At 38.8% G+C, this 17,914-nt stretch overlaps 1 protein-coding gene across 2 annotated transcripts; it reads left to right on the top strand.

Moving 5' to 3' along the window:
* The first annotated feature begins 1,325 nt into the window (after window positions 1–1,325).
* Window positions 1,326–8,354, top strand: CDV3 (CDV3 homolog (mouse)). Of its 2 annotated transcripts, none has more exons than XM_009587501.1 (4): window positions 1,326–1,404; window positions 3,573–3,709; window positions 4,756–4,918; window positions 6,026–7,126. In XM_009587501.1, exons 1-4 carry the CDS (start codon window positions 1,394–1,396, stop codon window positions 6,150–6,152), a joined length of 438 nt encoding a protein of 145 aa, XP_009585796.1. In that variant the 5' UTR covers window positions 1,326–1,393; the 3' UTR covers window positions 6,153–7,126. The 2 variants fall into 2 exon arrangements, with proteins under 2 accessions (XP_009585796.1, XP_009585797.1); XM_009587502.1 differs by having other exon boundaries at window positions 1,329–1,404; window positions 6,457–8,354.
* The last annotated feature ends 9,560 nt before the right edge of the window (window positions 8,355–17,914 follow it).

The following is a 17,914-nucleotide window of genomic DNA, read 5'->3' as shown; positions in this document are numbered from 1 at the left end:
TTGTTTAACTTGGGGAGCTTGACACCTGCAGTAGCTTTCAAAGTAGACCAAGGTCAGTGGTAATCTCTCAGCTGCTCTTCTGCTCATTTGCTTGTAAAATAATATCTGGTTTTGAGTGAGGCTTGTACTTGGATTAGAAATAGATCATTAAACGTGAAAGGTACATTAGTTTGGAAACTGTGATGTTTCCATGGAGATGAGTATATAAGAAATCGAAAAGATTTTAGAGCTGTAAATGTTCTTCCAAAATACTGAATCTTCAGCAGACGGTGCAATAACATGAGGTCACTTTCTACTTCTGTTGTTGCTTTAAAGCAGGTCTAAGTTTTCCTGCTAGAGGTTGATAATGTAGAAGATCCTAAGACAGGGCTCTTAAAAGAAGCTGTATTCCCAGCTGTTCAGCAGAAAGGCTATACCATTGGCAGACCTTGCTTGCAAGTTCTTAATATTTAAAGTAATATAACTGTATTTCATGTAGAGTGTAGGAGTTATGTAAACAACTAATTAGGCTGTGTGTGTCTTAAAGCTGTGACTAGGAACATGGGGGGACTGCTTATTTGTTCTGGTCCATTTCTGGCCTACCTTAATAAACCCAAAATCTGCTGATTACACAGTAGGACAAAACTGGCTCCACTTAGGTGGGTCCCTCTTTCCCCAAACATGTAATCAAACTCCTGTTTTAAAACCTTAAAGTGGTGCTCTCCAAAGACTAGTATTCTGCTATTTTTGTGTACTAAGATTGCTGTGGTTTTGAAGCTGACCTTTTTACTATTATAAAAATATTATTAAGAAAACGGGAAAGGCTGTAAATGTGGTTGTGAAAAAGTCAAATGTACCACTATTAATCTTTGTCATAAATCCACTGTAAGCTATTCCAAATGTTCTTTACTGTTTGGCTCATAAAATAGGTGATGGAAAAGTAAATCTAAAGCTTCATCTGCATTCAAGCTGTCATAAAAGCTTACTGTTAGTAAAAAGGAGAGGTCTTGACTGCATGGTTCTGTTCCCTACTTTGTGTTGTCCCATGGCTGGATTTTTACTGAGATGATGTGGTTTTCTTTCACTTGAGTGACTCTTTTGCTGGGGCATTTCTTAGCTGTTCTAGTGTGTTAAAGTCAGCTCGCAAGTGCATCCTAGGTGACCTACAGTAAGTTAGGGGAGGAGGGAGTGGAATCCTTTCCCCTGTTGGCAGCGGTGCACACAGATCTGTTTCACATGGAACTGCACCTTCATCCTTAGTTTTCTCTGTATTATCTTAGTTACATTCTTCTTTTCTACTTTCAGTGTAAAGAAGGTAACAACTTACATTTTTCTCCTCTTACAGGAAGAGGATGATTGGAAGGAGTTTGAGCAAAAGGAAGAAATTGATTATAGCGGTCTTAGAGTTCAGTCCATGCAAATAAGGTACTACTATTTTTTCTTTTTCTCTCCAGTATAATCATTACCTATGTCTGAAAAGTATGTTCATTCTTCAGAGCTGCCTCCATGGAGTCCGATTAAACAGAGGTTTGATATGTTTCTGCTAGTGTAGAAGTTTGCTGCAGGGTAAAGGTTAGGTTTGATGATGTTCTCTTTATTTTCTAAATCTCTGTTGATACTCTAGGTCTATCTCTTTTGGTTGGGACTCAGATTTTTATTACAAATGCTTAACATTCCCCTCCATAAAGATAGTAAAGCAGGAATTTCTCTGAGAGGAGTGCAGGATAGTAATTGCCACTGAATAATTTGACTGCTGTAAGGGTATCTGACTCAATCTATTCAGCATCTCAGTTTGGGGAGTGAATTCCTGAACCATTGCATTTTTATTTCAAAAAAATGAAAATATAGTTGGTAAAACAAGTGTCCCATGACAAGATCCCACAGGACTGCATTTATGAGTCTCATCCAAGATTCTTTGTTTGCTTTTTCACTAGATTGTTCCTGTAGTCTGGTCCAAAGTAAGTCTATTTAAGTCTGTCCTGGTTAAGAAAAACGTTTCATCAGGTCAGAAAAAAGATTTTTATGACCTCAGTCTTAGACTGAGAATGTCACATAATCCTCATTGTCCAGGTATCGATGATGTTCAGAATAATGCCATCTTAAAATCATCTGACCTGTAACCAGTGCAATAGATGCTCTCTTCATTGTTTGAGCCGGTCTTACATATTCTTTTATTTATTTTTTTTTAACACCCTCCCCTCCCCTTTCAGTTAACTAGTCCTTTTAGGCCATTTGCACATATTTGGTCCACAAGCTCTCCATACCATTGAAGTGTCACAGCGGATAATCACGTGTCTGAATGGACAAGTAACAAGTGGGCTGCTGCTTCACTGCCTACTAGTACTGTTTGATTGAAAAGCAAGTACTTTGGTTTTCCAGACAAAGGCCAGCATTCTGAATGCTTTTGATGCTGTGGCAGATTTTCAGGCATGTGGAAGTTTCTGCCACAGGATTTTGTAACCTCTCAGTGGATTCAAGGGGAGAGTAGAGAAGTAGATGGAAGAAAAACCCACTGGAGATTATAAATTATCCAGCTCTGGAGATCTTGCTGAAAATAAGACACAGAGTATCTGGCGGGTGTGGGGTTAGGATGTTATGTATACTTACTCTGCTCTAGCTAGTCTGTAGGTATCTGCTTTTGACTGTAGTTGCAAGTAGGATAGCAATGTGTTTAGGCCCTTGGTCCAGCTTACTATGATTGTTACTGTATTTGGATGAACAGTGAAAGGCTGTTTAATTTTCAGAAATGATAGGTATTTTTAACTGTTCTCTGATTATTACTTGTACAGAAAGCTTATCCGATCGTGATTAGTAGGACTTGGTATATTATAAACTTCTTCTGTATTCACACTTTGCTGCTGCTGTTCAGATCAATGTCTTGGGTTTTTTAACAGCCTCAACCTCCACATATGTCCCGTTATACCACACAGCTTTCTGTAGTAGCTTTGTCTAGCAAATTATTTTGAGTCTATGCAAAATAAAATAGTCTAAATAAAATACAGTCCGGCTTTTGCATAGGATTTATCTTTTAAAAATGGCATATTTTTCTTTCTGTAGTTTTTGATTGCCTGCTTTAAAAAAAAAAATCTGAATTGGTTTGTAGATTATATTTGTATGGGTAATATAAGAGGGTTTATCAGGTGGTTGCAGTTACAGGGAAAGGGAGCTCAGGACTTGCTTTCTGTCACTACTTTTCCACAATTTCTTCCTCTTGACTAAAGCATTTTATGGAAACTGGACTTGTAGCCCCTTCCTGCTTTATCTTCCCATCACTTCCAAATGCATGACTGTCTTAGTAAGAAAAAAGTCTTTAAGCTCAAAATAAGAAATCAATTTATTTGATCGCTTAGTATAGTTTGAATTTGTCTTTTTTTAAGAGCTTTTTTCCTTCTCAGTTGCCAAGTTATGTAGCAGTGTGCCAAAAATTGTTCAGATGGAAGTACTAATGCAGTGGTTACAGGACTAATGTAGTCTGGTTAAATGTAGTATCTCCAGTATAGTAGCCGTGAAGTCTTGTCTGTGGCGATTGTGTAATCTCTGGCAAGTCTTAAACCTCTGTTTGTAAAATGCTGCTTAGCATTTCTCTTTTATAGTGAAAAAGAAGATGATGAAAGTGAAAAAAGAGAAGAACCCGGTGACAACTGGGAGGAGACTGGTGGCGGTGTAGACAGATCATCTGGTCCTTGGAACAAGTCAGCTCCTGCACCAGCACCTGTCGTTGAACCAATTGGTAAATTTAACTCAGAGTTGTTGCTTTTTCCAATCGGGAGCGTATCAGGTTGAGCTGCTCAGAGGGTAGAGCTCAAGGAGCTTCAGGCACCTTCTAACATACTAATGGCTTGTTTGGTGTACTAGCAAATGAGGAAATTTTCCTGTGAAGGGATCTGAGGAACTGAATTGATAGTACTGTCAGATACTTTAAATAAACATGAATGGAGGGTTTTTTATTTCCGACTTCGGAAGCGGGGTGGGGGGAAGCATTCCATCTTTGAGGGAGATCCCTCTACTTTGCAATCTGCAAAATATCTGTTGGAAGCATTTCTGTTGATCTAAAAATATTGCTTTGACAATTAAGTGGGTGTTCAGCCAATATCTGACGTCTAATATGGCAGTTCTTGAGTAGGGTTCCACGGTTAGTAGTACGCTTTTCACATCAGTTCTAGGGTACAGAGAACATGACATTGCAAAATTGATTCTTTAACTGGGGTAGGACTTCAGTTTTGATTAAATACAATTTATTAGCATCAGTGGAGATAAACTACTTAGCCATGATCTGAGTTCAGACTATTCTTTTCCATTGAGAAATTAATTGAAAACTGACCTGTGTTTTTTCTTGTTTGTACAGGCAAGGAGGTAGAGTTATCAGTGTTATTTCATTGTGGATTGTTACCTTAAATACAATCTATTTGAATATTCCCTTCTGCATCTGGAGAGGTGCTTTAAATAAGATTTGGCAAATATATAATTATGTGTTTAAATCTCTAGTTTTAAATGTAAGCTCCTAATAGATTGCAAATAAGAAACATGAAGTCCTCATCAGTGGTTTTGATTCCCTGAACTTTGTGAGGCAATACATTGGAGCCCCATTTTGACTACTAAGTATAGGTTAAATTAGGTGACACCTGATTTTCTGCCTTGTCTAAAATACTTGCTTCCAGAGCTTTAAAAGGTGCAAAAACATATTTGTAAGATTCTTTTCTTTTTTAATTTGTGGGGGTTTTTTTCAGATATGAATGCAAACTTACTCTCTTGTCTAAATCTTGTTCTTAAAACTAGTTACAGAAACCCCAGAACCGGTTCAGACTGGTGGTGTATATAGGCCGCCTGGTGCCAGGGAGGGTGGCAGGCCGCGGAGGGCACAGCAAGGACCACCAGAAATCTATAGTGATACGCAGTTTCCATCACTGCAGTCCACCGCCAAGCTTGTAGACAGTCGAAAGTAAGTATATTCCATTAATTCCCTAAGAGATATATTTTAACTGCCTTCTCTAAGTCCTTATTTTGTTTTAGAGCTTAAGCCTAAATCTTTCCACAGAGGAAAGAAATAACTAAGAAATTATTCTGTTTGGCAAAGAGATATGGGAGAGGTCTTAACTATATTTTCCAACTCTAGGAAGGGCTTCCCATGAAGTAACTTTCATAGGACATAGCCCAGTGAGATAGCAAAATAAGATGGCCAGTCACCTTGACTTGCTGAAGGATTTCCCTGAAGCAGAGTATTTCTGCTGTTGACAGCATGTCGTTCTCTGAGATACTGGCCATGGTGAGGCTCTGTGTTACTACCATCAGTAGACATGAGTAGGATGTCTTGAGCACACTGCCTTCTCATTAGAGATGTAAAGGTAACTTAAACGGAGGAATGGGGTTTAATACAAATATAAATCAATAAACTTGCTGTCTGAGCTGTGGTTTACAATGATGAGCCCCCCAATTTTGCTGAAGTGTTTTCCGTTTTGTGGTGCTGAAGACTTGAGTCTCACCCTGCTTTGAGTCCTGATCTTCCCATAACCTCATTCCCTACAGAAGAGATGGCTAGGCCAATACCTAATTCACTTGGGTTTTTTGGTGGTTTTTTTTTTCTTTTTCCTGCTTGCTGTGTTACTGACAAATACAGCCTAGCAGAAGCTTTGTTTCTTCTGTTTTTTTTGGTGTGGCTTTGTCTGCTTGGCAAATGAGACATGCTGTCATTGATGTTTTAGGGTTTGAATGGTGCAAATGGAGCTAAGACGAAATTCTGAGTGAGCATTCTAGAAATGCACTTCTGCTTTCTAAAACCTATTTTTCATAAATGCACTTAAACTTACTTTTGAGAATGTTAATATTGAAGTTTAGAATGTAATATGAATTATACTGGGTGATGAGCTTGATTCTGGAGATAAGGTTTTGCAAGATTTGTTTGGGAATGTTTGGTTGTTCTGTTAAAACTCTAGACCTTAGTGATCTGTGTTCATAATGTTCTTGTTGGGATGGGGTGGAAATCGACTAGAAATTCACAATTCACAAGGTAGTGATAAGATATTTACTGATTACATTTATTTTCCCTTAGGGATAAAGAAATGGAGAAGAGCTTTGAAGTAGTAAAACACAAAACTAGAGGTAGGGATGAGGTCTCAAAAAACCAGGCACTTAAACTTCAGCTAGACAACCAGTATGCTGTGCTTGGGGATCAGTAGAGCTGCATACACATTACAATTAAGGAATGCTTTTTTGGTAACCCTTCTACTAAGGTAACTAAACTACAGCTAACGGCTATGATGAACATGCCACCTTATTTCTGCTGGATCTACTGCAGCAAGTGCAGACTACTTTGACATAAGTGATTGGTTCTCCTGCACTATGGAAGCATAATATGTTACAACTTCTCCATTGGATATGGGGCAAATTAATGTAAATGATTGAACAAGAGTCATCAGTGTTCTTTAATGCTCAGAAAGATACCTACAGCCAGTGGTCATTTCAAAATCTTTTTATGTTCAGATACTGAGCCTTCGTAAAGGTTGACTACCTCAGACTTGCTGCACTCATTGTGGACACCATGTGGATCACAACTTCTGGAAGAGGAGGTTACAGCTGTTTTAGTGGCCATCTGAAACTTGAAACCAGCTCTACTGGATTCCTGTCAGAAATCCTGCAGAAGTCAGCCATTTGGTTCCAATTTGCTATAACAAAGATTTAAGTGACCTTAATGACAAACCTATTCTGTTCCCCTTCTGAGGAATCCTGTCATGTGTAGCCATAGCCTACTAGAGACTTCTGGAGCGTACCATACCACTCATACTATCCAAGTATAACAGAGCTGTAGTTTGTTTACCTTTTTAGATAGCTGTACTGAAGTAACTGCAAAACAAATTAAAACTCATTCAGTATCAGATTTGAGGAATGATGGGTTTGAATGGTCTGTTTGCATTAGCCGCTTTCACAGTTGTCTGTTTAAGCATTTTTTTTTCTGTTCTCCACAAAAAAATGCCTGCCTTGTTTCTGGTATCAAATTGCAGTATATTTAATTAATGATGTTGTAGTGAAATAAGGTTTATTTTGTTTTTCGTCATGAGGTTTGTCTTTCTCACCCTAAAGCACTAAGACTTAAGAGTTTTGATTTGACACAGAGGTATCCAGACTCCTACTACAGTTTTCAGAATTTGTCTTTTAAAAATGAGATACATAGCAGTAGCGATACTAGATAAAAATTTCTCCTCTATTAAAAATAGTTATTTGTTTGTTGAAGGGTAATGGTTACTTGATAACCAAAATAACTTAGTATGCAGAGGGATAACTAAAGCTGGTAAGCCTTATTTGTTTGGCTACTTCTGTGAAGCATGCAGGCTTTTTGAGGCAGAAATCCTCTAAGTAAAACTCATAAGTGGTGTTTATTCAAAGTCAAGAAGTTTAGTAATAATGGCAGGCAGTGACTTCTTTGAGTTGTTGTCATCTCTGACTTAATTTAGTGGAAGTAGGCAAAATGGCACTGATACACTAAGAATATAGGACATTGCCTGTAACTCTGATTTGATGATCGAAACCTGTCAAGTACCAAAAGTGTCCTGCTGTAACTGTTCTTCTCTTGTCTGAATTCTTACACCAGAAGCAAAATGAAGTATAATAGTGGCGTGCTCCAGTGTTGAGGTTTCTCAGAGTAAATGCCAAAAAATAGACCCAACATCTATAAGAGTTGCCAATGGCAAGAAAAACAAGGGAACAAAACAAAACTTGCTTACATGTGTGGGAGTACTGTGTATGTGCAGAAGATGAGGGTAGTGCAGGAATTGCCTGGTTGGGTTCCCTTTGACTAACTGCTGACTCGCTTTAAATCTACTTCTCTGAGGCCAATGGGAATTTTGCTGTTGACTTCAGTGGGGCTGGGGTTTCACCTGGTCCTTTTGTGCACAGACTAAAACTGGCCTTGCCCTTGCGGAGTTAACTGTCTCTAAAACTTCTGCTAGAAGCTGCTATTAAAGAGAGGGCTCAAGAGACTATTCTTAAAGTTGGAGACTTCGTTTGGAAACAAAACCCCACTGAAAGACTGATCCTAGTCCCTTGGACTCTGAGCCATACATTTTCAATGTACATTTCAATGTATTGAAAATACATTGTTGCCAGCAAAACTGTTGATTTGTCACTAAAGATTTCTGTGGAATTCATGGTAAATGGACATGTCACTTGATGTGGTAGAAACGTGAAATCTTAAAACACTTTTCCTGATGGTCTAAAGTGATTGAGATCACCAATGCACATGAATCAAGTTTTAGTCTACTGTATGAAGGGTAGATGAGACTGTCCATTGTACCATCTTTATTTGAGGTTTTGGGCATGAATTCTGGCAGTTCAAGAAAACCCTGTAACAGTTTCAAATCAAATAAAATGGAAATATACATGGATTCTGGAGTCTAATGAATCTTTACCTTTAGTTCTAGCTTATGACTGTACAACAGGGAGGAAATGCAGAGCATTTGGATCTCTTAAGAGGCAGGCCATGGAGTGGGTAGTCAGCCTTATGGTCAGGTGGGCTATGTTTAAGAGCTTATAGCAGTGCATTTTAATATGACTTTTATTTATACATAGAAGTTTAGTTTGCTACCTGTCAGAGTGTTGTCTTACTCCCACCATATAGGACTGGTTTGAGATTGTGAATTGAGTATGAATGAAGCTTTGATTTGCTTTTCACTTGAAAGTAGCTCTGCTAAATTAAAGAATGGAGGGGGGGAAAAAAAAAAAAGCTCTGGATGGTGGTTGTCACCAGAATCCATCAGCTACTGATAACAAGAGGTGTTATTTTGGAGGCTTTTCTTAAGCGTATCATTCCAGGTTCTTTCTGCAGGCATAAAGGAAAAAAAATCAGAAATGCAGCAGACTTCCATAGTACAGAATGTTAAACTATTTAAAAGTGTTTCTTGTGTTAAATATCGCTGCCAGCAACTATCAATATGCCAGTTGTCAGTATCTTCCTTGTAACAATTAATTGTTCTGCATGCCTGAAATTTTGAAAGTCAGTCCTCTGTGGAAGCTCAGTATGCTTTTGAGACTCTGAAGTCCAACTTTATCTGGTTTGTTGTTGCATTCATTCGAGGCATGCTAAGAATGTCCATTTCATTCCTTCGAAATGCTTGTTGAAGGCTCATTCCATAAATGAAGGATTGTCAGTTGTTGAAATGAGATTCTTGATACCAGTCAGTAAAACGCAGTTGTGTGCCGCTTCAGGAACTTCCTAACCTGTAACATGCTTTTATGGTGGGTTAGTTATTAATTTCCAATTTAAAGGTTCCACTTTACTTTCTCTGGCTTAAAATAAAAACATGGCCATAAAGTTACCGACTTGCTAGTAGAACACTTAAATGTCCAGTACTTAATGGGAAAGGAACAGTTTGGATTTGTTGTTCTCGGTGATATAGTCTGTATTTAAGGAATGTTAAAATGCCAAAAACTAGATAATTTTAATAAAGTTGGACTTTCCAAATGCCCGCTGTAGGAATCTGGCATCTGTATTTACTTGAGCTGATGATAAATGTAGGAGAGGATTAGTTTTGCCCCTGCCACCCCGCCCCCCCACCCTGGTCATGTTTAATCTTATTCACAAATGAAGAGGAATTGACAACTAAAAGTGACTGTATCCTGCTACTTCAGGTTTGTCTTTGTAGCTAGCTTTACCTGTCATGTCCAAAGTAACTCTCCTACAAAACTTACGAGTAGATGAATTTGTAATGGTACAAACTGAGTTAGAGACCTGGCACCACAAGGACTAGGGTTTTTGGTATTTGACTACATTTGTTGACACTGAAAATCTTTGACCGCAAGGTGGCTGAGACATCTGTGCTGTGTAGGTCACGTAAACACAGTATAAATTTGATAGGGCTGCACATCTTGGAGTTTGCTTATCTGAGCTTTTGCAATCATTGTATCTTTTTGTCTTTCTAATTTCAGCCTGGTTGAGCAGTTTTAAACTTGCTTGTGGTTTTCTGTCAAATACCATAACTAAAATGGAGCAGATGATTGTTTTTAGACTAATAGGGCTTCATGTGCTAAAAAGGTGCTTATTTACAAGGTAGTAGTATTATTCTTTCTGATATAGACATGGTCAGAGAAATGAATACCTCACATTTTACATGGCCTATTTGTATCAGAGGCCCAAGAAACTAAATTTTACCAAAACCATGAGTACTTAAAAATCTTTATGAATAGCCACAATCCAGGTTTTGTTGCCTGACTGTAATTTAGTTCCCAAATTGTCCCTCTTCATTTTCAGCTTTTAATTTCACAAATTGGTTTTAATGGTAAATAGGGGCTTTATTTGGGAATATAAGAAAGGAATAACATGCATATTTAAATTTCAGATGTATAAATTAGGTACGTACAGAGGGGGAGGAAATCTGACACATATTTGCTGATAAATTCTTCAGAAAAAGTTAAGAAGTCAGCTTGTGTGTATCGAGGTTAATATGAGAACCTGCAAGCTCTAGCAGATGGAAGAAGGAATGACAGCAGAAGACAGAACTGAGGAGTCTCATACTGATTTGGATAAGTTATAACACCATGTTCTGTTTGAAGTGAAATAGAACAGGAAGGAAGGTTTTTTTTTTATTAATTAGGGAGAGTGGAAATTATGCAAATAAAACACAGGATGTATAAGAAGAGAGGGATTAGGAAGGCTGTTGTCTAAATGATAGTATTAAATGCATAGCCTGAGGTAGGGAGTGGAGTGGAAGTGGTTGGATAGGAGGAGAAGTGCTGCGTGGGTAAGCACTGCCTTCACAAGTGACAGATCCATCTGACTTTAAATCAGCAAAAGTGTTTGAAGTTCAGTACTTGGGGAAGGCATCCCATTTTATTTTTTCCCTTTAAAGAAAAGAATCGGGAAAACCTGTCCAGAGAGAGGTAGAATTTTGCATTGGTACAAAGCTGTCTAACCAGTTGCCTAAAGAGAGAACCAAGATAGTTCCAAGACAAATTCCAAGATAGATAGTTCAGCAATCTTACTAGGAAATAACTTGTTTCATATTTAAGAAAACCCTTTTTCACTTCTGCATGATAAAAAGCTGAGGCACTGATTCAAATTGCTATGAAGACATTTCCTTTTTTTGCGAAGCATCTTCTGATGGTACGTATATTGTGGTTTTATGTTCAGTTGCTTAGAATATACGTTGATATAGCAAGGTTAACGAAGTTCAATGGGCTGCTTAGCCAGAATACAAATATTAAAAATGTATCACAGTTTTAATGAATCACCAGAAAAAGTAGCGCATCTGGAATACTGGAGTGGGAAGTATCATCTAAAACAACTGCGTGCACTGAAAAGAAGCAAGCCCATTTTGTAACAAGAGCATAGGAGCAAGAGAGTGGCATTTGGCCTTGGTTTTCTACTGAGCTGCTGTGTTAACTTCAAGTAATTTAGTTTCACGTTGCCTCAGGTTCCCCAGCTGTACCAAAAAAACCCAACAACCTACCTCACAGGGGTGTTGTGAGGCCAAAGCTGTTCTTTGTCAAGGGCTGGGGCTGATGGAAGGAGCTACAGAGGACTAAAACTCTTTATTAAAAGGTCTTTATATTAGCTTTCATTACAGTATTTTAATACTATTTAGGGAAAGGCTTATTTCTACAGAATGTAATACACGTTCTATTTAAGTATTATGTAATTAGACTTACTTTAGTATGTATGGGTAAGGAAAAAGTTCAGGCTGAGCTCTCTAACTGGTATTTCCTCTCTTTAATTATCTGTGCAACCCAAATGGTATATTAATATGAGGCTTTTTTTTTACGTGGAATATATTAAAATCAATATTGCTATATTTTGTAAACCCCATGACTGAAATAAAATCCTGCTCACAGCTGATAGCCATCTCGTATAACGTGGCTGTTTTAAAGTTTGTTCAGATTATGTGAACTAGAAATGTTCACTCTTGAAATATGTGTCAGGATACTAAGTGGTGTTTTGTAGTAGGAATGTAGTTTTCTTCCCCTCTCCACACTTAAACACATATTTGTCCTACTCTTTATCCTTTCCCATATTTAAGTTGAAGTAGCATGCAGGTACAATGGAAATACGGGAGAGAGAGTAATCTTAACTTCAAAACTTTTAAAATCTGGTATTAAGGCAGGCTGTGGAGGAAAAAGATGAAGGGAATAAAACAAAGCGAAATAGTTGCCCGTGGAGAGGTTTCTGTGAAACAGATAAAGGGAAAAAATGATCAGAAGATAGAGCTGAGAGAGGGGTAAGCAGAGGGATAAGTAGGAGCGGAAGGAATGCAGATACGGAAGAGGTGATTACCCTATTTACTATTACCTCCTGTTTTATCAGTTAACTGCAGCTGAAGGAACATGGAGAAATAATTTTTATGAATATGCCCTTGTCTGCTGTTGCTGGTGATTTTGAGGTTCATCACTCCATTTTTACAATGGGCCTCCAAATGGAAGCAGAGAACACGATGGTGGCATGCATGCAGACACATTAGGCCTCCAGTGGGTACTGGGCAGAAATGAGGCCCAGCAGCTATCTTCTTTTACTGACATTTTTATCATTGCAGCACCTCTAAGACAGTTGTTAATGTGCATCAGCTGTGATGATTCTCTGTCAGAAATGATTACTGTTAAATTTCCACAAACTATGGCAGTTGCTTCAGAGGAAATGTTTAAGTAGCTGAATAGTAAGAGAGTAACACAGAGGGCTTTTTGGAATACTTACGGTGATGATGACGACGAGTGATACTGAGGTCAACGGATTGGTAGGTGGCTTAAAATGACTTGGAGGTATATATCCTGTTACACGGTGGGGAGGAGAATTACTTTTAAGATGTATATCATCTATTCTTTTCCCCTCTTAACAAATAAACTACCTTGGTCATACTGTCTTTCCAGCTACAAAGAGCTGCTTCTACCATTCTCTTATGACTTTCCTCCCTGTATTTTTCTAATATGTCACTTCTTTTAAGGTGCTGATGAAACAGCAAATATTCATTGAGGACCTCTAAGAGAAATACATGCTGTAATATTTTTCCATATTGTTCTGTCTTTAATACAGCCTAACATCTTATTCGCTTTCTTGACTGCAACTACACATTGAGCAGATGTCTTCATCAAGCTGTCCATGATGATGCCTAGATCGTCCCCTTGAAAGATCACAACTAATTCAGAATCCACCAGAGCATGTATGAGTGGTTTAAAGCCTTTCCAGTATTCATTGCCTTGGGTTTATTTTCTGTTGACATTCACTTGCCACTGAATTGCCAAGTTTACAGAGTGAGTTAGCTTACCCTGGCAATCACCATCTTCCCCAGTGCTGACAAACCTAGTAACTTTCTATGGGCATTGGCTTTTGCCATCCAATATACTGAAGTCTTCAGTTTCATGTATATAATTCACTCTTCTTATCAGTGATTAGCATGGCATGGTCTTACTAACTTTTACTCAATCATCTGACCTTTTCTGTTCTGTTTCTTGTCTCCCATCTTCTGTATTGAATTTTCTTTCTAGCTCAGTTATAGCACTGAAGTAATCAAATTATAACTGTCTGCTTTATTTCAAATTATTTGCCTACAGAAAACTTAGTTAAAATGTTATAAGCTTCCTTTTTTTAATTAAAACAAATCACTTATTCTGTATCTCTTTCAGAGTATGTACAACCATAACAAAATGATTCAAACCATAAAAACAGGCTGATAGAACAGAACAAATGGATTGAGAAACAGGTAAAATACATGTGAATCTGATCTCCCACAGCTTAACTTCATTGGTTTCAGTGGAGTTATTTCTGCCACTTGAGATCAGTTTTATTAAAACTTAACTTGAGATCTTCTCTCTTGAAGTCTACATACAACAGGCAGAATCAAGCACAAGTGAACAAGCCCCATAGCAAACTTGTTTTAAATTTCTGGGTTACTCTGCTTTTTGTTTGTGGCAGAGATGAAGCAGATGTATTACTTGGTCTCTGACCAGCAATCAAATGGGCTCAGCCATGCTTAGTCTAACGTACCTGTTGTAGTATTTAACTGGACATTGAAATTAGATTACAATACTTGAGATGAAGATGAGTGCAGCAATGCTGGGGGGCAGGCTTAGTCTTTGTGGTTTGTTTCATCTCTTCACATTCTCATCTTGTACTTTAAACATCGTACATCAGTAAAGAAGGTTAAGTCTTTAAACGCTGACTGCATTTACCAGTATTGCTAAGTTTATAAATACAAAGGAGGTGTCATAAGGGAAAACTCAAGCCTGTTAGGATGTATAGCCTACCACTTAAAAGCTGCATTGTCTCAGTATCAGAATACTATATCATATAGAACAGCTGCTTTCCAGTACTAATAATGATACGTGGCTGAGAAGACTGTACCTTGGATTTTGCATCCAAATAAATTGTATCCGTTAGGTGTTCTGTTACAGCTGTTACTAGTATTCTGTCAAAAACAATTGTGGCTGCTGGGGGTTTATAAAGTTGGCAAATTGGAGCTGAGGTTTTTTGTTAATTTTGAGGGGGTGGGGGGAGAATAGAGCAGATGCAGCAATATCTAATAGTTGTTAGAATGTAGTACTTCGTACCCTCTCCCACACTTCTAAAAGACTCATCTCTGCTGCTACACTCACCACAAGCCCTGTCTTGCCACTGTAAATCCTTGCTGTGTTATTTACTAACCACCCAGTAATCTTCAGGACTGACTAGTTCTCTGACTGTGCACTGTGTCTTTAGTCTGGGAATTAGGTAAAAGGCAAACTGACTTTGTAAACTGGCATGGCAGTGTTTTCTAGATAATTGGCTCTGCTCATTTTTTTTCTGCAACTCAAAGCCCAGCAAAAATCTCTTGATTTGACCTTTTTTCACCCTAGAGTATTCCCTTCTTCTTTTGTTCATCTACATTATTACCATGCCAAGGATTTCTAGTCAGGTGCCTGAATTATTCACCTCTTATTTAGAAAGCAGCTCTATAAGCAAGAACTCCTGAGTCTTGATCATGCTGTATTTCTTTGGTCAGGGCCCTACCATCACAAACATGGCTCCATCCGTTGCAAAATTGCTTAGCAAGTAAATGTGATCTCCTTGAAGAATTTAAACCTAGACCTTCAAAGGCTACACAGGAGCCTAATTCCCACAGAATACAGCAAAATGAAGGCAGTAGCACTGGTCACAGTACAACACAGTTCAGCTATGAAAAGGACTAGGGTTGCATGACTGGTAATATGCTAGCTCAAACAAAACTGTCTTACCTGGGGTCTAGCCTAAAGCATTTTTATTTTTTTAATGAAGAGATGACTGAGTGAAGTATAGTAAGAGGACATAACCTCTAAGTGAAAAAATATGAAACTGAATTTGTTTTCAACAATGTATCAGAATGTCTCACCACCAGACTTAACCTGAAGAAAAGAAGATAAAGCCATTTGAGTGCTTATTGTAGTGCAAAAGAAAGATACTGTCTGGCTGGGAAAATGGTTGGCTGGGAGCCCACTAAGCACAGCAGAAACTGTTTCAGCAAAGTAGAGTACAATACGATCTATTTCTGAGAATCCCTGTGTGGCCCCCACAGTTAACACAGGAACCTAATGGTGCCTGTATATTTATATAATTGTATGTTTATAGTCATAATTTAAGTTCAAAACCTGAACTATATATATATTTTTTGTCAATAAGATTTTTTTACCCTGGTTTACCTATCATGGCTTCTGCATATGACAACTTCTAACTGTGCAGTGCACACACCTGTTGTTGTCCTTTTGTCCCATGTTAGAGTAATGGTATCAACTCTGTAAAGCACTTTTGTGATGTTTCCTGTGAAGAAAGCTGAAGAAAATAAATTTATCCTAACAGCACCAAGTGAATTTATACCTCCAAGTTTGTCTCGCTTTTGTTGTGTTCACCCCTCTCTTCGGTGCCGCTGAGCAATCACAGCAGTCAGCATGACGGACAGCAGCGTGCTGGGTGTCGGGCCGTTGTTCTAGGCTCGGTGCAGAAGAGGGGCTGGCTCTGGCTGTAGCAGCTCCTTTCTGCCTCTATTCCTCACAGCGCTCCCTCGCTGTCCTCCTTCCTCCACCGTAGCTGCCTAGTGCCTGCCTTCCCCCTGGCTTACAGCTGATGTCCACTTGGGCAGTGCACGCTCTGGCCTGTTTGTGGCATACACACATGCACAAGCTGAGCAGATGGCTGGAGAACAGGTAACGCTCAGATCCCACTCTACTGGTTCCACTGGGGGTTGGTATGTGTCCGGTTTTAGCTGCTCCCCTTCTGCCCTGCCCCCAGGATTCACAGCAGCTGCAGGAACTGTGTCTGCAAGACTTCTTCAAAGCTTAGCTAAGTGGGTCAGGGAGTGGTTTCTTATCTGTAAAGTGAGAATAGCAGCACTACCCTTCCACAGCAAATGCTCCAGAGGACTGGGAAGGAGAAGAAAAAAATATAATGAAGTCACAGGACCCTTAGGTCTCACCTACTGATATCCACATGTATTTAAAATGCCTGCAATGCAAAGCAGCATTTTGGAGGTAGAACAGAGAATTACCAGTGAAATACAAAGTTAATTCAAAATGTGATTTATGGAATTAACAGCAGCATTATTTTCAGAATGTGGATTTGGAGCAAGTCGGATACGTTTGACATCCACGAATAGCAAAAAGCATCAAGCTGTTAAGATCAAGAAAAGCAAAGCAGGTGATAAGACTAGTTGCTGCAACTCAACATAGCAATCTTGCCACAGCCTAAGCCCCTACTGCTAGGGGCACAGATTTCACTTTTTAAAAATAATCAAATGCCTCACATTTATTGGCATCTTTCAATCCTTCCTGACAGTTCCTTCAGGTCGTCCCGACAGCGTGTCGCAGAGCTGACTGACAAAACATCCACTGCGCTAAACTAGGAAGCAAAAGCACGAGTACAGCCTTGCGCACAAAGGCAAGCTGCCTTCCTCTTCTTTGGAGAAGAACCTGGAGACTTCCACAGCTCAGCTCCCTTGTCCCCTCCCCCAGCAGCAAGGGGTTAGTTCTCCCCAGCCTAGAGCAAGATTCTCCAGATTGCATAGGGCTTAAATGCTTGTAGCTCCTCCTTTCTTTTATCTGCAACTGATACCGATGCAAAAACTTTCTATAAAACAGTATTCAGCAGCTAGAAAATAAAAGTAGAATATACCTCCCCCCTCCAAAACAATGAAGAGGTAAATGAAATAGACTTTAAAGATGTTACATATATTTCCCCAGACAACTCCACTGGTCCTGTGCAACTGGATGTTGTGCTTTTCTGTTCAAAAAGGCTGCAGCAATTCTAGCTGTTTAAATACAGCTCTTCAGATGTCTCAAATTTCATGAGCATAAACACTTTTCCCCACACTGACACACTGCAACTCACATACAGTAAGTTCAGTAAATAGAGACCCAGACCCCATAGTTACTGAAAGGCCAAACAGTTTGTCAAATACTGTGGTTGTCTGACTAAGAACATTTCCAGCTGCTGGAAACTAACCTCTTTGTTCTGCCCTGGTTCCTTTCGCAGACTCCAGCGGGGAGCATGGTCAGACAAACTTCACTTCTTGTCAAACAGTTTGTTCTATGTTTGCTGAACAGATTCATTAGCACTCAGAATGGCACTACCTCAACAGCACCTCTGTTTTATAGAAATAATTTATTACACCTTCTATTAGTACGAAAATTTACAAGCCAGTTCTTTTTGTCCGATTTCCCTTTTCCCCTCCAATAGAAAATACCAAAAGAGGCAAAATTCATGTAAAACCTAAGACCGTTACAGTGTGGGAAATGCAACCGAATTCTTATCAACTGGTATTTTCCCCACAACACACAGATAAAAGATGTGACAAGCATCTTACAAAGTATTTCTTAACTATTATTATACAATGGTGTCCCTAAACAAAACCATTAGTGGGATAGGACATTTTGGAGACAAAGTATTTTTTGGATGAGTTCTTGCCACATTTTTAGATGCTACTGGTAACCACAGTAATCTTTCCTATGAGTATTACTG

The sequence above is a fragment of the Fulmarus glacialis genome, unplaced genomic scaffold (assembly GCF_000690835.1).
Source record: "Fulmarus glacialis isolate BGI_N327 unplaced genomic scaffold, ASM69083v1 scaffold16871, whole genome shotgun sequence".
Lineage (NCBI taxonomy): Eukaryota > Metazoa > Chordata > Aves > Procellariiformes > Procellariidae > Fulmarus > Fulmarus glacialis.
This window is presented reverse-complemented; position numbering and strand designations above follow the sequence as displayed.

Excerpts from the sequence above, each read along its gene's own strand:
- CDV3 (XM_009587501.1), top strand. Across the intron at positions 3,710-4,755 it reads ACCTGTCGTTGAACCAATTG|TTACAGAAACCCCAGAACCG; the intron begins GTAAATTTAACT and ends TCTTAAAACTAG. Across the intron at positions 4,919-6,025 it reads AAGCTTGTAGACAGTCGAAA|GGATAAAGAAATGGAGAAGA; the intron begins GTAAGTATATTC and ends ATTTTCCCTTAG.